General features: G+C 50.4%; 1 protein-coding gene across 4 annotated transcripts in view; it reads left to right on the plus strand.

Annotated features, from left to right (window-relative positions):
• The window catches only part of HIPK2 (homeodomain interacting protein kinase 2), a 190128-nt gene extending 176957 nt beyond the window's left edge, over positions 1–13171 (plus strand). For 2 of the 4 annotated variants that reach the window (XM_058724109.1, XM_058724108.1), the window contains exon 15: positions 1327–13171. In XM_058724109.1, the coding sequence (XP_058580092.1) occupies positions 1327–1983 (657 nt within the window). In that variant the 3' untranslated portion in view covers positions 1984–13171. The remainder of the gene's footprint in view (positions 1–1326) is intronic. The other 2 variants (XM_058724111.1, XM_058724112.1) reach the window with 1 other exon arrangement.

The following is a 13171-nucleotide window of genomic DNA, read 5'->3' on the forward strand; positions in this document are numbered from 1 at the left end:
CCTCCTGATCCTGTCCCAGCAGCCAGCACGTCAGTGCCATCCCCTCCGTTCCCCGGCCCGGTAGCAGGTCACCGCTGGGGCCCCTCACCCTGCCCACAGAGCCTCAGCCCCCTCGCGGCAGGACGCATCCTGAGGGACCTCTGACTTCTTCCCACCATGGGTTACCATTGGGGGAGCTGGTATGACTGGGTCACACAGAGCCAGCCCAAAGTAAAATGAGTTGTCCGATGTCACAAAGCACTTAGTGACGTGGTGCCAAAGCTTAACAATAGGATGGCCCACGTCTTGCCAGTTCAGCCTAGCGAAGGGTAAGCCACGGTGCCCTGGCCCAGTCAGACCAGGATTCCAGGGAGATAGTCTGACGGAGTTGGGCTTGCTGTTCATTGCAGTGAGGGAGGCCAGACCACACCCAGAAAACCCCAAACCGAGGGCAAGAGAGGATTTGGAGAGGGTGGGTGGCGTTTAGGTGGAATTATACATGAAGCAGGGTCTCCATGGACAGAGCCAGCCTGTGTGCAGAGGGTCTAGGTCAGGTCTGAATTGCAAAGCGGACCCAGGGGCCTGTTTCCTCAGACACCATGGAGGTGCAGTGAAGGGGGAGTTTGTGTTCAGAAACCCCTCATCTGAGGCGGTGCACTTGATAACCTGAGGCTGCGTCCCTGTGTCATCATGATTCAGGCTCTCTGGAAGAGATTTATACCAACATAACTTCAAACAACAGAGTTTCCAAGAGCCTAGGATTTTAGAGGACAGGATTTCACAGTGAGGGAGGAAGCACTTGTCACTCAAAGAGGGGCTCCTTTGACACTTCCTGGACCCATGTGCTTTGAGGAGACACAGTCTCCTGTTACCTTTTCAGCTGGCTTGATCTTACGGCCATTCTGGCCCCTTCTCAGTCCAGGCTAACGTGGCAAGGGGGACACCCGCTGTCACTCCAATGGCTCTGGCCTCCTCCCCTCTCCCTCCTCCCTCCTCCTCCTCCGCCCTCCCCTCCTCCCTACCCCCACCTCTCTTTCCTCCCCTTCCTCTCTTACCCCTTCTCACTTCTCTCTCTTTCCCTCCCCCTCCCTCCCCACTCCCCCCTTCTCCCCCTCCTCCCTTTCTCCCCCTTCTCCCTCCCACTTCTTCCTCTTCCTCCCCCCCTGCCCACCTCCCCCTCCTCCCACTCCCTCCTCCCCTCCCCGCTCACCAACCTCCCCCTCCTCCCCCTCCCTCCTGCACCGTCCTCCCCCTCCTCACTTTACTCTCTTCCCCTCCTCTTCATCCTCCCCCTCCCCTCCTCTTCCTCCCCTTCCTCTCCTCCCACGTGTCTGGCCCCCAATGCAGCCCTCTCCTGGTGCTTCTCCTCCTCCAGGCTCAGCAGCACATCACCGCAGAGCGCGCCGGGAGCCACCGCCGGCAGCAGGCCTACATCACTCCCACGATGGCTCAGGCCCCGTACTCCTTCCCGCACAACAGCCCCAGCCACGGCACTGTGCACCCCCACCTGGCCGCAGCTGCCGCCGCAGCCCACCTCCCCACCCAGCCCCACCTCTACACCTACACGGCGCCCGCGGCCTTGGGCTCCACCGGCACCGTGGCCCATCTGGTGGCCTCCCAAGGCTCAGCACGGCACACCGTGCAGCACACTGCCTACCCGGCCAGCATCGTCCATCAGGTCCCCGTGAGCATGGGCCCCCGGGTCCTGCCCTCGCCCACCATCCACCCGAGTCAGTATCCAGCCCAGTTTGCCCACCAGACCTACATCAGCGCCTCTCCAGCCTCCACCGTCTACACTGGATACCCACTGAGCCCCGCCAAGGTCAACCAGTACCCTTACATATAAACACTGGAAGGGGAGGGGAGGGGAGGGAGGATGGCCAGAGGGGAGGAGGGAGGAGGGGTGAGGTGGGAGCCGGGCTTTTTATACTGAAGATGCGGCACACAAACAATGCAACGGGGCAGGGGGGGCAGGGGGCAGGGACAGACACAGATGAAACTTGAACTAGGAGGTGGGGGGGCTTAGAGCAGAGAAGAGAACGTTTTTAAAAAGAAGGGATTGAGGAGGGGGAAATCTATGCTTTTTATTTTAAAAAAGAAAAAGAAAAAAAAAGAAAACGTCAGTAACAAAAAACACAGCTCACGAACCCATTCTGCACCAAACTGGAAAGGAGAAGAAGAGAGCGACGGAAAATTCTGGAAATGGGGGGCCCCAGTTTTTGAAGAACTTTATCTATGAACTTCTCAAAGATTATTTTCATATGGCGGCAAGTGACATTTAAGAATTTGCTGTCAGGGACACCTGATGTGGAAATCCAATAGATTTTTAATTATGGAACATAAGAATTAGGGATTTTTCCAGAACTCTAAAGGGTCAGCAGCCCTCTAGAAGGTCAGGCCATGGCCTGAGGAGGCTGATATCTGGGGGTTGGTGTGGGGTTGGCAAAAGCCCAGTTCTGGCTCGTTTGTCAGGACTGGAGTGGGGGGTGGCCAGGGCTGACGGAAGACCCCTTAGCAGAGGGCGCATTTTCTCTTCCCGAGCACTCTGGATAAATCCCTAAGCAATGTTACTCCTCCGGTGTCATTAATAATGTGTGTTGCAAATTTTAGGGGTTTTTTTTCTTTCCTGAAGATTTATTTTCTCTTTGAATCAATCCCTAGTCACGTAGCATAGGGCTAGTGGTCGTCGCCGACACCCTAGTAGAATGTAGCAGTCTACACCCGTTTTCTACTTTGTGTTCAACTCCAATGATACCAATAGACTATTACTCAATGTAATTGCACAAAAAAAAAAAAAAAAAAAGTGGTATAACATAGGCATGTAACCAGTGTGGTGGTCCAGGTGTGTGAGCACGAACGAGTGTGTGTGGGTGTGAGCGTGGATGCCACCCTCCCTGTGTGTCCCTCGGCGCCGCCATCACGGCTCTCGCATCCTTGATTTTACACCGTTCCCTCCTAGTGCCTTACCGACCGACAGACGCGGTGTGAGGGTTGATTTCCATGGTACTCCAAGAAGCTGACTGAGGCGAGTCACATCACCTCAGCTCTTCTCTTGTGCTGTTGTAGATTTTACTCTGGTCTTTCCTTGTTTTGTTTTGTTTTGAGTTTTAACTTTATTTTAATACCTGTTGTCTTTTTTGAGCTGTTTGCTAACAGAGGGGCATCAGGGAGCTGGCAGGAGCGGGGGGCACCCGTGGATCTTGAGAGAGACGTGGGAGATGGATGGCGGGTGGACAAATTTGACTTTTATCTTGGAGACAAAGAACAAGAGAGACTCCCCACCCTGCACCTTCTCCCCACTCTGCCTTCAGTCCACCAGTGGGGCTGACTCTAGTACTGTGGGAGCAGAGGTCCCAGCTGTGTTTGTGGAAATGTCGGCCTTGCCTGGCGGCTACCTCCTTCCTAATATGAAAGGGACAGTGGAGAGGAGGCCTGGTACCCAGCACCAGGCTCTCAGGCCCACCCCACGTTCATGCACGGCCCTGCCCCTCTCTCTGGTTCCACCAGCTGTGTTTTGCTCTCACGATTCTGCCAGATCCCTCCCTCTGTAGACAACCATCAACCTTTGTTTGCTGCTGAATCTTTCCTCACATTACCAGGCCTACCCAAGACTCGACTTTGGCTTTGGTTTTTAGAGGGGTCTGGTGGGCAGAAGGTCGGAGGGACATTTAGGAGGGTCACGAGGGGGTCTTACACTGCACTTTGGAACACTCCCACGGGCACTTAAGTTTCCAAAGAAATTTGCCCTTTGCCCTCTTTGCACCTTTGATACATTCTGGAAGTTTTCTCAGGCTTTGAACACTGCAGGGGGTGGGGGTGGGGGGGAGTAGGGAGAGCTCCATTCATAGCAAATTATTCTTGGATACGTGAATGTTGGGAGACGCTGTCTGGTCACAGATGGGGCTCGGAAGGGTGGTCCTAATTGTCTGATTCTCGATGCTGAATCCTAACCGATCCCAAAGCCAAGTTTCCAAGGTGCAAAGAGATGGCTCCTGGTTTTGTCAGTTCATCCTCACGCTCCCCGCCCCCCTCCACAGTCTCCCTTAACCATCTACTGTGAACAGTGGTTTTATAGTGCTCTCCAGCCTGATTCAGTCATGAAGCCAAGCCACTACCTTAGCTGTTAGCTGTGAAATGTAAAATAACTCTGGAAACTCCCCCTCCCCAACCATAAATTCTGCTCATCTAACAAAGAAATAGGTCCCCGAACTGGAACCCACTTAGTCCAGGCCTTAGGCTGGAAGGAAGGACCCCACGGCCCACTGGAGGCACGCAGGCAGCTCCCATGTCCCCGGCAGGCAAGCCCAGGACAAGACCCTCTCCTTGTGGAACCACCAACCGATCGGCCGATCGATACTCTTTACCCAGAAGTGAGGAAGTGCTCTCTGTCAGAGACCACAGGGAAAATGGCCAGTCCGGAGAGAGTGGGGGAAATGGGAGCCAGGGCCACACCGGCCTGGAAAGTCCGCCTGTTCCTGACGTGCAGCAGAGCCCCAGAACATTTCCTCATGACCAGGGACGGAAGTCTTGGCTGCAGATGAGACTCTTTGCCTTGCTGGGTCACATCCTGATCCCCTTGCACAGTCGACTTCCAGCCCTTCCTAGATCTGATCTCTTAGGGGCAAAGATAACATAGCCTTCCATTTTAAAGAAGCTCGTTTCGTCTACTTACGTTGGAAGTCTCTTACTCTTTCACCTGATATTTTCTTTCTTTTCTTCCAGATCAGGAATGAAAGTTCCATGCTGCTCATAAAGATAATATTATTGTACTAATTATTTTGGTTATTACCATTGTAATTATTATCGTTTTCATCATGTTGATATTTTAGCTGGGGTTTTAAATGCACATTTATTCCCAGTATCTTTGTGTTTTCTCTTTAATATTTAAACTTATTTTATTATATCTGTGAGTCTCTGAGTAGGCAGGAAGGACATATGGATGTCCAGTTTTGTTAGACAAAAAACAAAAAAAAACAAAAATAAAAAGGAAAGACACAGGAATTAGGAAAACTGTTTTTGTCATCTCTAGTTCACAAAGAGCCATCAAGAAAGATCGACCACAGAACAAAAGTTTGAAGAAGAATCAAGGCCTTGTCTCTGTGCAGGCCAGATGGGACTCTCGACAACATGGTCACCGTCTAGATTCTCAGTGGCCTGGGAAGAGTTCTGAGGTGACATCTCCTAGGCCGGACTCTTAGCTGTGGTTTTTTCCCCACGTCCTCTGTGCTCTCCTGTGCTTCTGGAATCTGCTGACTGCATTCTTGGCCTGCCTCGCATCTGATGCTTACGTGTCATGCAAAAGAAAGCCCCTCTGCCTAGAGCTGACCAGATGTCCTTCCCTTTCCCCTCAGCGCACCAGGAGTGTGGCCTGTCTCCTTCAGTGCAGAGACGGTTGTCCCCTCCCAGAAGCCACTGAGTGGAATGAGCTGACATAAGGGTGCTAGGCAGGTGGCACCTTCCCCTGGGAAGTTTCAGCCTCACTTCCCTGCCTTCCGCTCACTCACCACACTGCCCACTTCTCCCGTCTCCCCCCCTCCCTCCCCCAAGTACCTCTTCTCAGCACGCAATTCTAGGGACAGAACTAGGAGCCAAAAAAAAGGTAGAGGGATGGTCAGAGGCCAGAGGAGCGCTGGCGACGGCAAGCAGCCCCTCAACATTGTGGGCGCAGCCCCACCTGAAAGCATTGGCCAGCGGAGGGGCACAGTGGGGCCTCGTGGCCATTCCCTCAGTGCGCTCTGCCCTGTGCGTGATGGGCTTTCTTTGATCGGCTCGAGGTGCCCACAGACTGCCCACCAAACCCAGAAACTATAGACTTGGGGTTGAAATGCCGGTTTTGCGGAAGATTATGACGAAGGGCGCTGCGGGGCGGTACCCAGCCCTGCAGGCGCTCGGCAAACACGAGCGCGTACTCCCCTCGTCCCACCCCCCCCCCTCCTCCTCTAGTCCCAAGCACAGAGCTGTGGGACCAGAAGACCCCAGTGGGAGAGGCCCCGCTCCTTGTGCGCTCCTTAGCACTTGCCCGGACCTCCTGGCCCGTCCTTCGGCTCTGAGTCACCCTGGCCAGTCAGGTGACTGAAAGCCTGCCCGTCCCTAGGACCAAGCTCCCAAGTAAAGGGATGCCAACCTCAGCCTTGTTTCGACCACAAATAACCTAGAGCATCATCTTTTCTTCACTGGCTCAAAATAAAGAAGCATAGCAAAGACGAAGGGGGAAAAATGCAAAAGGACAGGTCAAGGAGAACCATCTAATTGCAGCCTCGGGAAGGACAGGTGGATAATGCTTCTTGTGCTTAGTGCCTCTTTGATGACGTTTTGGCTGTTTCCAAGGGAAGGGGTGAGCAGGCCGACGGGTGGTAGAGTCTGAGGCTCGATGCCAATTAATACTGTGAAGCGGTGCATGGCGGTTGATGGAATTCAGAGGGAAAGGAAGGGTCGAGGCAAACCCGACGGTTGTCTCCTGGACTGTATCTGCATTCTGGCCTTACTGGCGGTGAGTGGCTTGCAGGCTGGGGGAGCCAGCTGGCCTTGCCTTCTTCACCCTGGAAGACTCAACCCGCCCAGACACCAGATTGTTGGACGTAAGGAAGGGAAGGTGAGATTAGCACAGCTGCTAACAGGCTGATTTCCCTTGACCAGATCTTTGGAAGGGCAGACACTCATTTGTGAACAAGCGTGTGGTGGAGGATTTCGGTTGTGTGAGTGCGTGTGAGTGAGTGGAGCAGACTTTCTTGGAAACTGGAGGAAGGAGATGAGGAGGCTTAAGGAGCTACTGCTGATGGGCTGTGGTTGGTGAAACGAGGTGTCCGTGAGCCGGCCCCAGCTTTCACCCCAGGCCCTCTGGTGCTGGGGCCCGGGTGGGGCGTGGGGCCCCTGCTGGCCTGCCCAGCAGCTGCTGGGACAGGGAACAGAAACCAGAAGATCACTAGGCGCCCGCACGTAGCAGAGGGAATTCAACAGGGAGGCGAGGACTCTTTTCCGCAGGCCTGGCCTGCGATTGCACGACGCCGGCGTGAGCCACTTTGCCGGGAAACATTCCAGCCCCGGAAGCACTTTCCGTGCCGTTCTTTCCGACGCGTCTGGCAGGTTTCAGATGGGGAAGCCTCAAAAATTCAGCAGGCCAGAGATGTCCTTACCAAACTGGAAAGGAAGGTGAAATGTTCCCTTTTTTAGCCAAAGAACCCTTCTCAAAGACACCTCCAGACAGGGACAAAATGGCATCCCTCTCTTTCCTTTCCGGGCAATAACGACATCATTAGTGATGCAATTCCATTTGTCTTTCTCTTTCCCGTCTCCTGACTTGTATTCTTTTTTTATTGCGTCCATTTCAAACTGTATTCATCTTTTAAGAGGAGTGGAGATTAGTAACCCTAAATGCTGCTGCTATTGGCAACCTGGAGGCGCCTCACAAACACGTGGGCTTTACTGATGTCATGTCACCACGGGTACAGACCGGAGCGGACCCTCCACGGGGAAGCTGAGCTGCATGGGGGGGGGGGGGGGGAGGGGGGGGGTGGCGGAGGGGGGTCCCGCGCACGCTGGAGCTGCTCTTGGGGTGTCAGTACTTTTCCACTTGGATGCCTTAGGACTCTCACTTCTACTCTGCACAGACTAGACTCAGTCGAATCTCAGTTGGGCTACTCGAGAGCTGAAGATGGCGGAAAGACATTTAAACGCAATAGAAACTTCTGAAGGCTTTTGGCACCGATGCTCGCTAGGGTGGCCCAAGCTAGTGGAAGGCCCTCACATCTTTCTCGCGGCTCCCAGAAGTTCCAGAGGGCCAGCTCCCGGCCAGTCGCTCCTTTCAGACTCAGTGAGCAGCACCGAGAAGTGACCCTCCTGCAGAGTGCGCTTCCTCAGAGATCCTCCTACATTCCCCCGGCTCGGCTCCCCGCAAGTCGTTGAGGGCCCCTAATCTAGACCGCAGCGATAGAACATTCTGTTGACTCCCTCCCGTTTGTTAAAACTCGCAGCGTCCCTCAAGGAAGCAACGGCCAGCATTTGCTGAATGCTTTCAGTCCTCCGGGCCCCACGCCAAGCCCTGTACCAGCTCACCTCTTGGAACCCTCGTCGCCGCCCCACTCACAGAGGAGGAAGCCGACGCTCTGAGAAAGTGACACGTGTCAAAGAAAGGAAATAGAATGGTGGTCCAAAATCTCCACGTTTCTAGTGAAATTTTTGTTATTCGGGACTTCACTTCACTGAGCTACCGTTTCGTTTCGCTTTTTTTCATTAACAGCAATGAGTGGCTTCGTGTTTTCCGAGGAACCATTTGACGGTACGTCTGTTTACTGTGTGCCAAACACTGCTAAAACTTGCTCACCGGTCATCTCGAGTCATTCAGTCTTACCACAGTGCTCTGAAAGGGGCACCATTAGCCCCTTTACAGATGAGGCACCCGGCTTGGAGAGCTGGCGGCGTGCCCGGGGCTACACGGCTAGTGAGGGAGCCGGGCCGGGCCCCCCGGGGTCGGCCCGGGTCCAAAACCGGGCCCGCGGCCGCCAGCCTCCGCCACCTCCGGTGCGTGTGCGCAGAGAAAACCTTGAAGGAGCGTCACCCCGCGCCATCCCCAGCAGAAGTTCTGAGTGAAGAGGGAGCCGTGACCTGGATGCAAGCAGAAGGGGCAGAGTGAGTTGGACTTTTAGAGAAAGTCTTAGGGGAGTTTCTTTTGATTCATAGTAGAAGTCATTTTAGATTCCTTTCCAGCGTACCAACTAGCTTTAGTAGTGCTGCTACAACAAACTCTCACGAGTGAAGAAAAAAGTGTTCTTTTCTTCTTTTAAAAAAAAAAATAATAATTTTTTCTTGCTTATAGTTAATTCTAGAAAGGCAATACTAAAGGTATATATTTTTTTTAAAATGCTATTTTTTACTGCACTGATAAATATCATGACAATTCTGGTCTCTATAAATCGATCCACTTGTCAGCTCTGGGTAGAACCAGATGCAGGATTCACACCAAATGTGTAAATACCGTGTGTGGGTCTGGTGTCCAGGAACTTTTTTTCTTTGTGTAAACAACAAAAAAGGGGGGGGGGGAGGAGAAAAACAAGATGACTCTTGGAAAGAGGAACCAAATAAGGGTTTCTTTTGAGATAGCTTTCTCAAGGAAGTGGAAGGAACAGTTGTGTAAACAGAAAAATCAGCCAACTTTTAGGATATAAGGAAGGAGAGTCTCTTGCCGCAGTATGAGATTCACAGTCACACCGAAGCATTTTTAATTTGGTTGAAAGGTGACGAGAATTTAGAAATGCTTTAGGACGAGATTTTTAATTTTTTAGGAACCTGTTATCCTTTGTTATGAAACATCTCCTCAGTTGTTTGGGGTGGGTTTTTTGTTTCTTTTTTATTTAAAAAAAAAAAACTTCTTTATTGACTGGCTCCAGGCTTGTTTGCCTCGATTCTTAGGTAGTTTACACAAGTTCTAGAACCTTCTAGAACTTTAACTCCATTGGAAGCAAACCCAACTAATCAGCATTTAAGATCCTGGTTGGTTTCAATAGGTATTCTGGAATTCTGACAGAACACCTAAAGATTTTTTTAAAGAAGGTTTTAGATGCATTACCTTACACAAACTGTGACCTAATGGCAATAATTACCTCAACTGTGGGCATTCATCCTGGTTTTAGCCTTTTTTGAAATCATGTAGCCAGCTTGATCTTGGGATTTAAAAGACTATGAACTGTGTGGGCTGCGGATAATGATTAATGCACACCCTGGTCATTGTTGCTTAAGTGAATTCTGAAAACAGCTGATCTTTACAACAAAAACTAAACCAAGGAAGAGACTATTCTCTGTGTGTTGTAATGAAATGTGATATTCAAATGCACATGTTGAGTATATATGTTTTTAGCTACTGTAAAATGCTGTTAGCCTTCTAAGATCTCGAGAGAGCCACACTTTAAATGCGTAGACTAAGTAATTGACTGTGGATACTGAATCATATTTCTGGCTACGTTTTATAGCTAAAGTGTTTTATAGTTTACATTTAAACTGGTACTTTTTAAAGAAAATTTCTGTTTATAACTGACATCTTCAAACCCCGGCGACTGCCCCTCCAAGGCAGGTGTTTTCTAACCGTACTCTTATGTAGCCCAACACACACATTTCCCTCCACGTTACTGGTCGTGAACGCGAGAGATTGTGAACGGGTTTCTGGACTGAGTGGGAAGGGGTGAGTCCGTAGCCTGGGCCAGATGTGAACACCTCATGCCATGCTGTATCAACACTTGTCTCTAAAGAGGCCTTCTCTCTGACACCGTGGAAGAGGCAGACAGAACAGATACCTGGTTCACTGATTTTGTCTTGATTTAAATGTTTCATTTCTGTCAATCCACTGACGTCCAGTCACCAGGCAGTAGAAGACACCGGGCTTCAGGTGGCCCTGGAGGTACAGCTGCTATTTCTGGGCCCCCCCACCCGGCAATACTTTGATCGGTGTTTTGCAGTGGGGGAGTCATACACCCCTACGCCCATACTCAATGGCCGGGTTTTCCATATATCTGCTGTCATTAATTCCTTTTCTCCTTTAAAGCAAAATAAACGCAAAAGGATGTGTTTACCTTTTACTCTGTCAAAGTTAGAGTTGAAGCCTAGGCCAGTGGGAGTGGGGGAGCTAGATTGCTTCCTAGAGATTGTGTAAGTTGCTGCTGAGCAGGGCGGGGAGGGGGGGGGGGCCGGGGGACCTAGGGGCAGCTGGGGGAGGGGAGTGGGTCAGAGAGCCCCTAGGAGTAGAGATCTTCCTTGGGACGCTTCAGAGAGTGGGCCCCACTGTCTTACAGGAACAGGCTAGAAAGTGCTGGTTCCCCTAAGAGTTTGGGTTTGTTTCTTGTTTCCTCGTACCACAACCGAAGCGCAGAGGACCCGCTGTGACAAAGGGCATTCCGTTAGCGGAGAAGACCTTGAAAAACTGCAAAACACCCGGGACCAGGGAACCGTTGGTGTGTGTTTTCCCTGTGAACTCTGTGGACAGTATGTTCTCGTTACAAATGTTAGGGTAAAATACTCTTTATCTCGCCCTTCCTACTTATCCTTCTGCTTTTCCTCTGTTTGGTTTCTGCCTTTGCTTTAACTAACCAAACTGACTTTACGTCATTGTCTCTGGGGCTTAGCCATGTGTTTAAAAACTAGAAGCATCGAATTTAGCTTTAAAAAAGAAAAACAAGCGAATATGCTGTAATCTGAAAAAAAACAAAAACTATTGCTCTCTCTAGTTTCCTTTCAACCCCTGTCCACACAAATCTCTCCTGGAACTGCCTCCTCACTTCTTGCGTGGGGTCGGTGTCTCCGTGGCCACCTCAGCCCCACACCCGGGCACCCCGGACCCCCGGGACGCTCTCAAGAGCCAGGGAGAAGCACCCCCTTGGCCTCGCGAGCGGTGGTCTTGCCTCCCTGTCAGATGTTCACCCGCTTGGTTGAAGGGGCAATGGATTGCTCGTTATTATTAATATTATTATGATGATTTTAATAGTTTTTGGCTCAGGTTATAAGGAAGAACTTGGGAAGTGGAAAGTGACTTGACCATGCCCATCCTTTGTAGCTTTTCCGTGACTTCTGAATGGAACATGAAGCGTCTCCCACCCCCCCTCGCCTCTCCTCACTTCCAAGCAGACACCCCCCCACCCCCACCCCCACCCAGTGGGCGCCCCCTCCGTCTCGGGGTTTCTCGCCGCCCTGTCACCCTCCCTCTGGCTTTTGTGTTACTGCTCGTTTAAAGCTGTCTTCCGTGGCTTTTCCAGGGCACAATCATTTCTGGCCCCCAAAGCATCTCCATCCTGTTTGTGTGCGTTTTTTAACCAAATGAAGTAGCCCAGGAAGTCCTACTTTGGGGCGGCAGGCTTTCTAGTTTAGTAGAATCACTGTATAGATATAGATGTTGATATATATGTTAGTGTATATATATATCAAACCAAATTTCTGATAGGAGAAGTATAGCTTTACCGATGAGGGGGAAAAGGAGCTGTCAGAAGTCAGGCAGCATCGGCAGCGTAGACGAGCCGGGGCCGGCCCCAGGCCGCACCTTCCCTGAGTGGGCCCGAGGCATGGCGCCGGGTGCCTGTCACCCGCCTCGCCGCAGCGGAGGCAGGCGGCCCTGAAGGGTGCTACTGCTCTGTCTGGGTCCCCAGCCTCCAGGGCATAGATGGATGAGTGAGGGGGTGGGGGGGCAGCAAATCAGAATGACTGGAATTTTCCATCCCATTTTGCTTTGACCACACATATTGAGCTGCAGCCTCTGATACTATATCACGTTTCCGAAAGTGGGATCCATTAGGGTGGAAAGAGAACAGATCTGTAGACACGTTTACCTTCCAACTGCCCATGAATTCCGGACACTGGATAGAAAGACTCACTCCCCAGAATGAGAGCCGGGAAGAGGAGACCCGGTGATGATTGGTCACCAGTCCAAGGAACATGGCTCCCTCCCCAAGGTCACCTTGCCTCCACCTTCCTCCACCAGGTCATCTCAGCTCAATAGCCCTACGAAAGCCCCGGTCTGTTGTGTTCCTTCACTGTACGGTTTCTGTAATGAAAAGTGTTAATCCATGTTAATCTTTGTGAAAATTATTGCGTGCAACAGTATTTTCTCGTGTACCTCTTTTTCCTATGTGAATTGTCCCTCTTTTCTTTTTTTATTTATAAATGTCTACTTTTTTAAAAAAAAAAAAACAAACCAATGTGTTGTAGACCTATATGTAACCTATTCCTTAGTCTCATATTATAGGTATGTTATAAGAATGGATATTTTACTTGGCTTTAGAATGTTTTACAAGAAAAATAATTCTTAACTGATCAAGTCCTTGCTACTAAAAATGCTTGTGTTTTTCATCATGATGTCGTGTGCTTCTAAATTAATAATCATTTTCGTTGTAGAAAAATGGAGTGAATTTATATTAGTCTTGGAAACTAATAATAGCATTGTAAATTTATGAGATGATTTTAACAGAAAAAAATTATAGAAGAATATAGTTATTTTAATTGTAATATTACTAACTGTAGGGTGAGAAAGGGGGGTCCCGTTGTGGTGAACTATGTTATAGCTTGTTACTCACAGTTTCTTTTTGATCATTTTTTCGGTCTCTGAGGTGAAACGAGTTATTAATTAAAATTTGTAAACTCACATATGCATATTGTATATGTGTAGAAATGTAATCACACTTTGTCTTGGAATTACATTAAACTGTTTGGAATCACTGTA

The sequence above is a fragment of the Neofelis nebulosa genome, chromosome 4 (assembly GCF_028018385.1).
Source record: "Neofelis nebulosa isolate mNeoNeb1 chromosome 4, mNeoNeb1.pri, whole genome shotgun sequence".
Taxonomy (NCBI): Eukaryota; Metazoa; Chordata; class Mammalia; order Carnivora; family Felidae; genus Neofelis; species Neofelis nebulosa.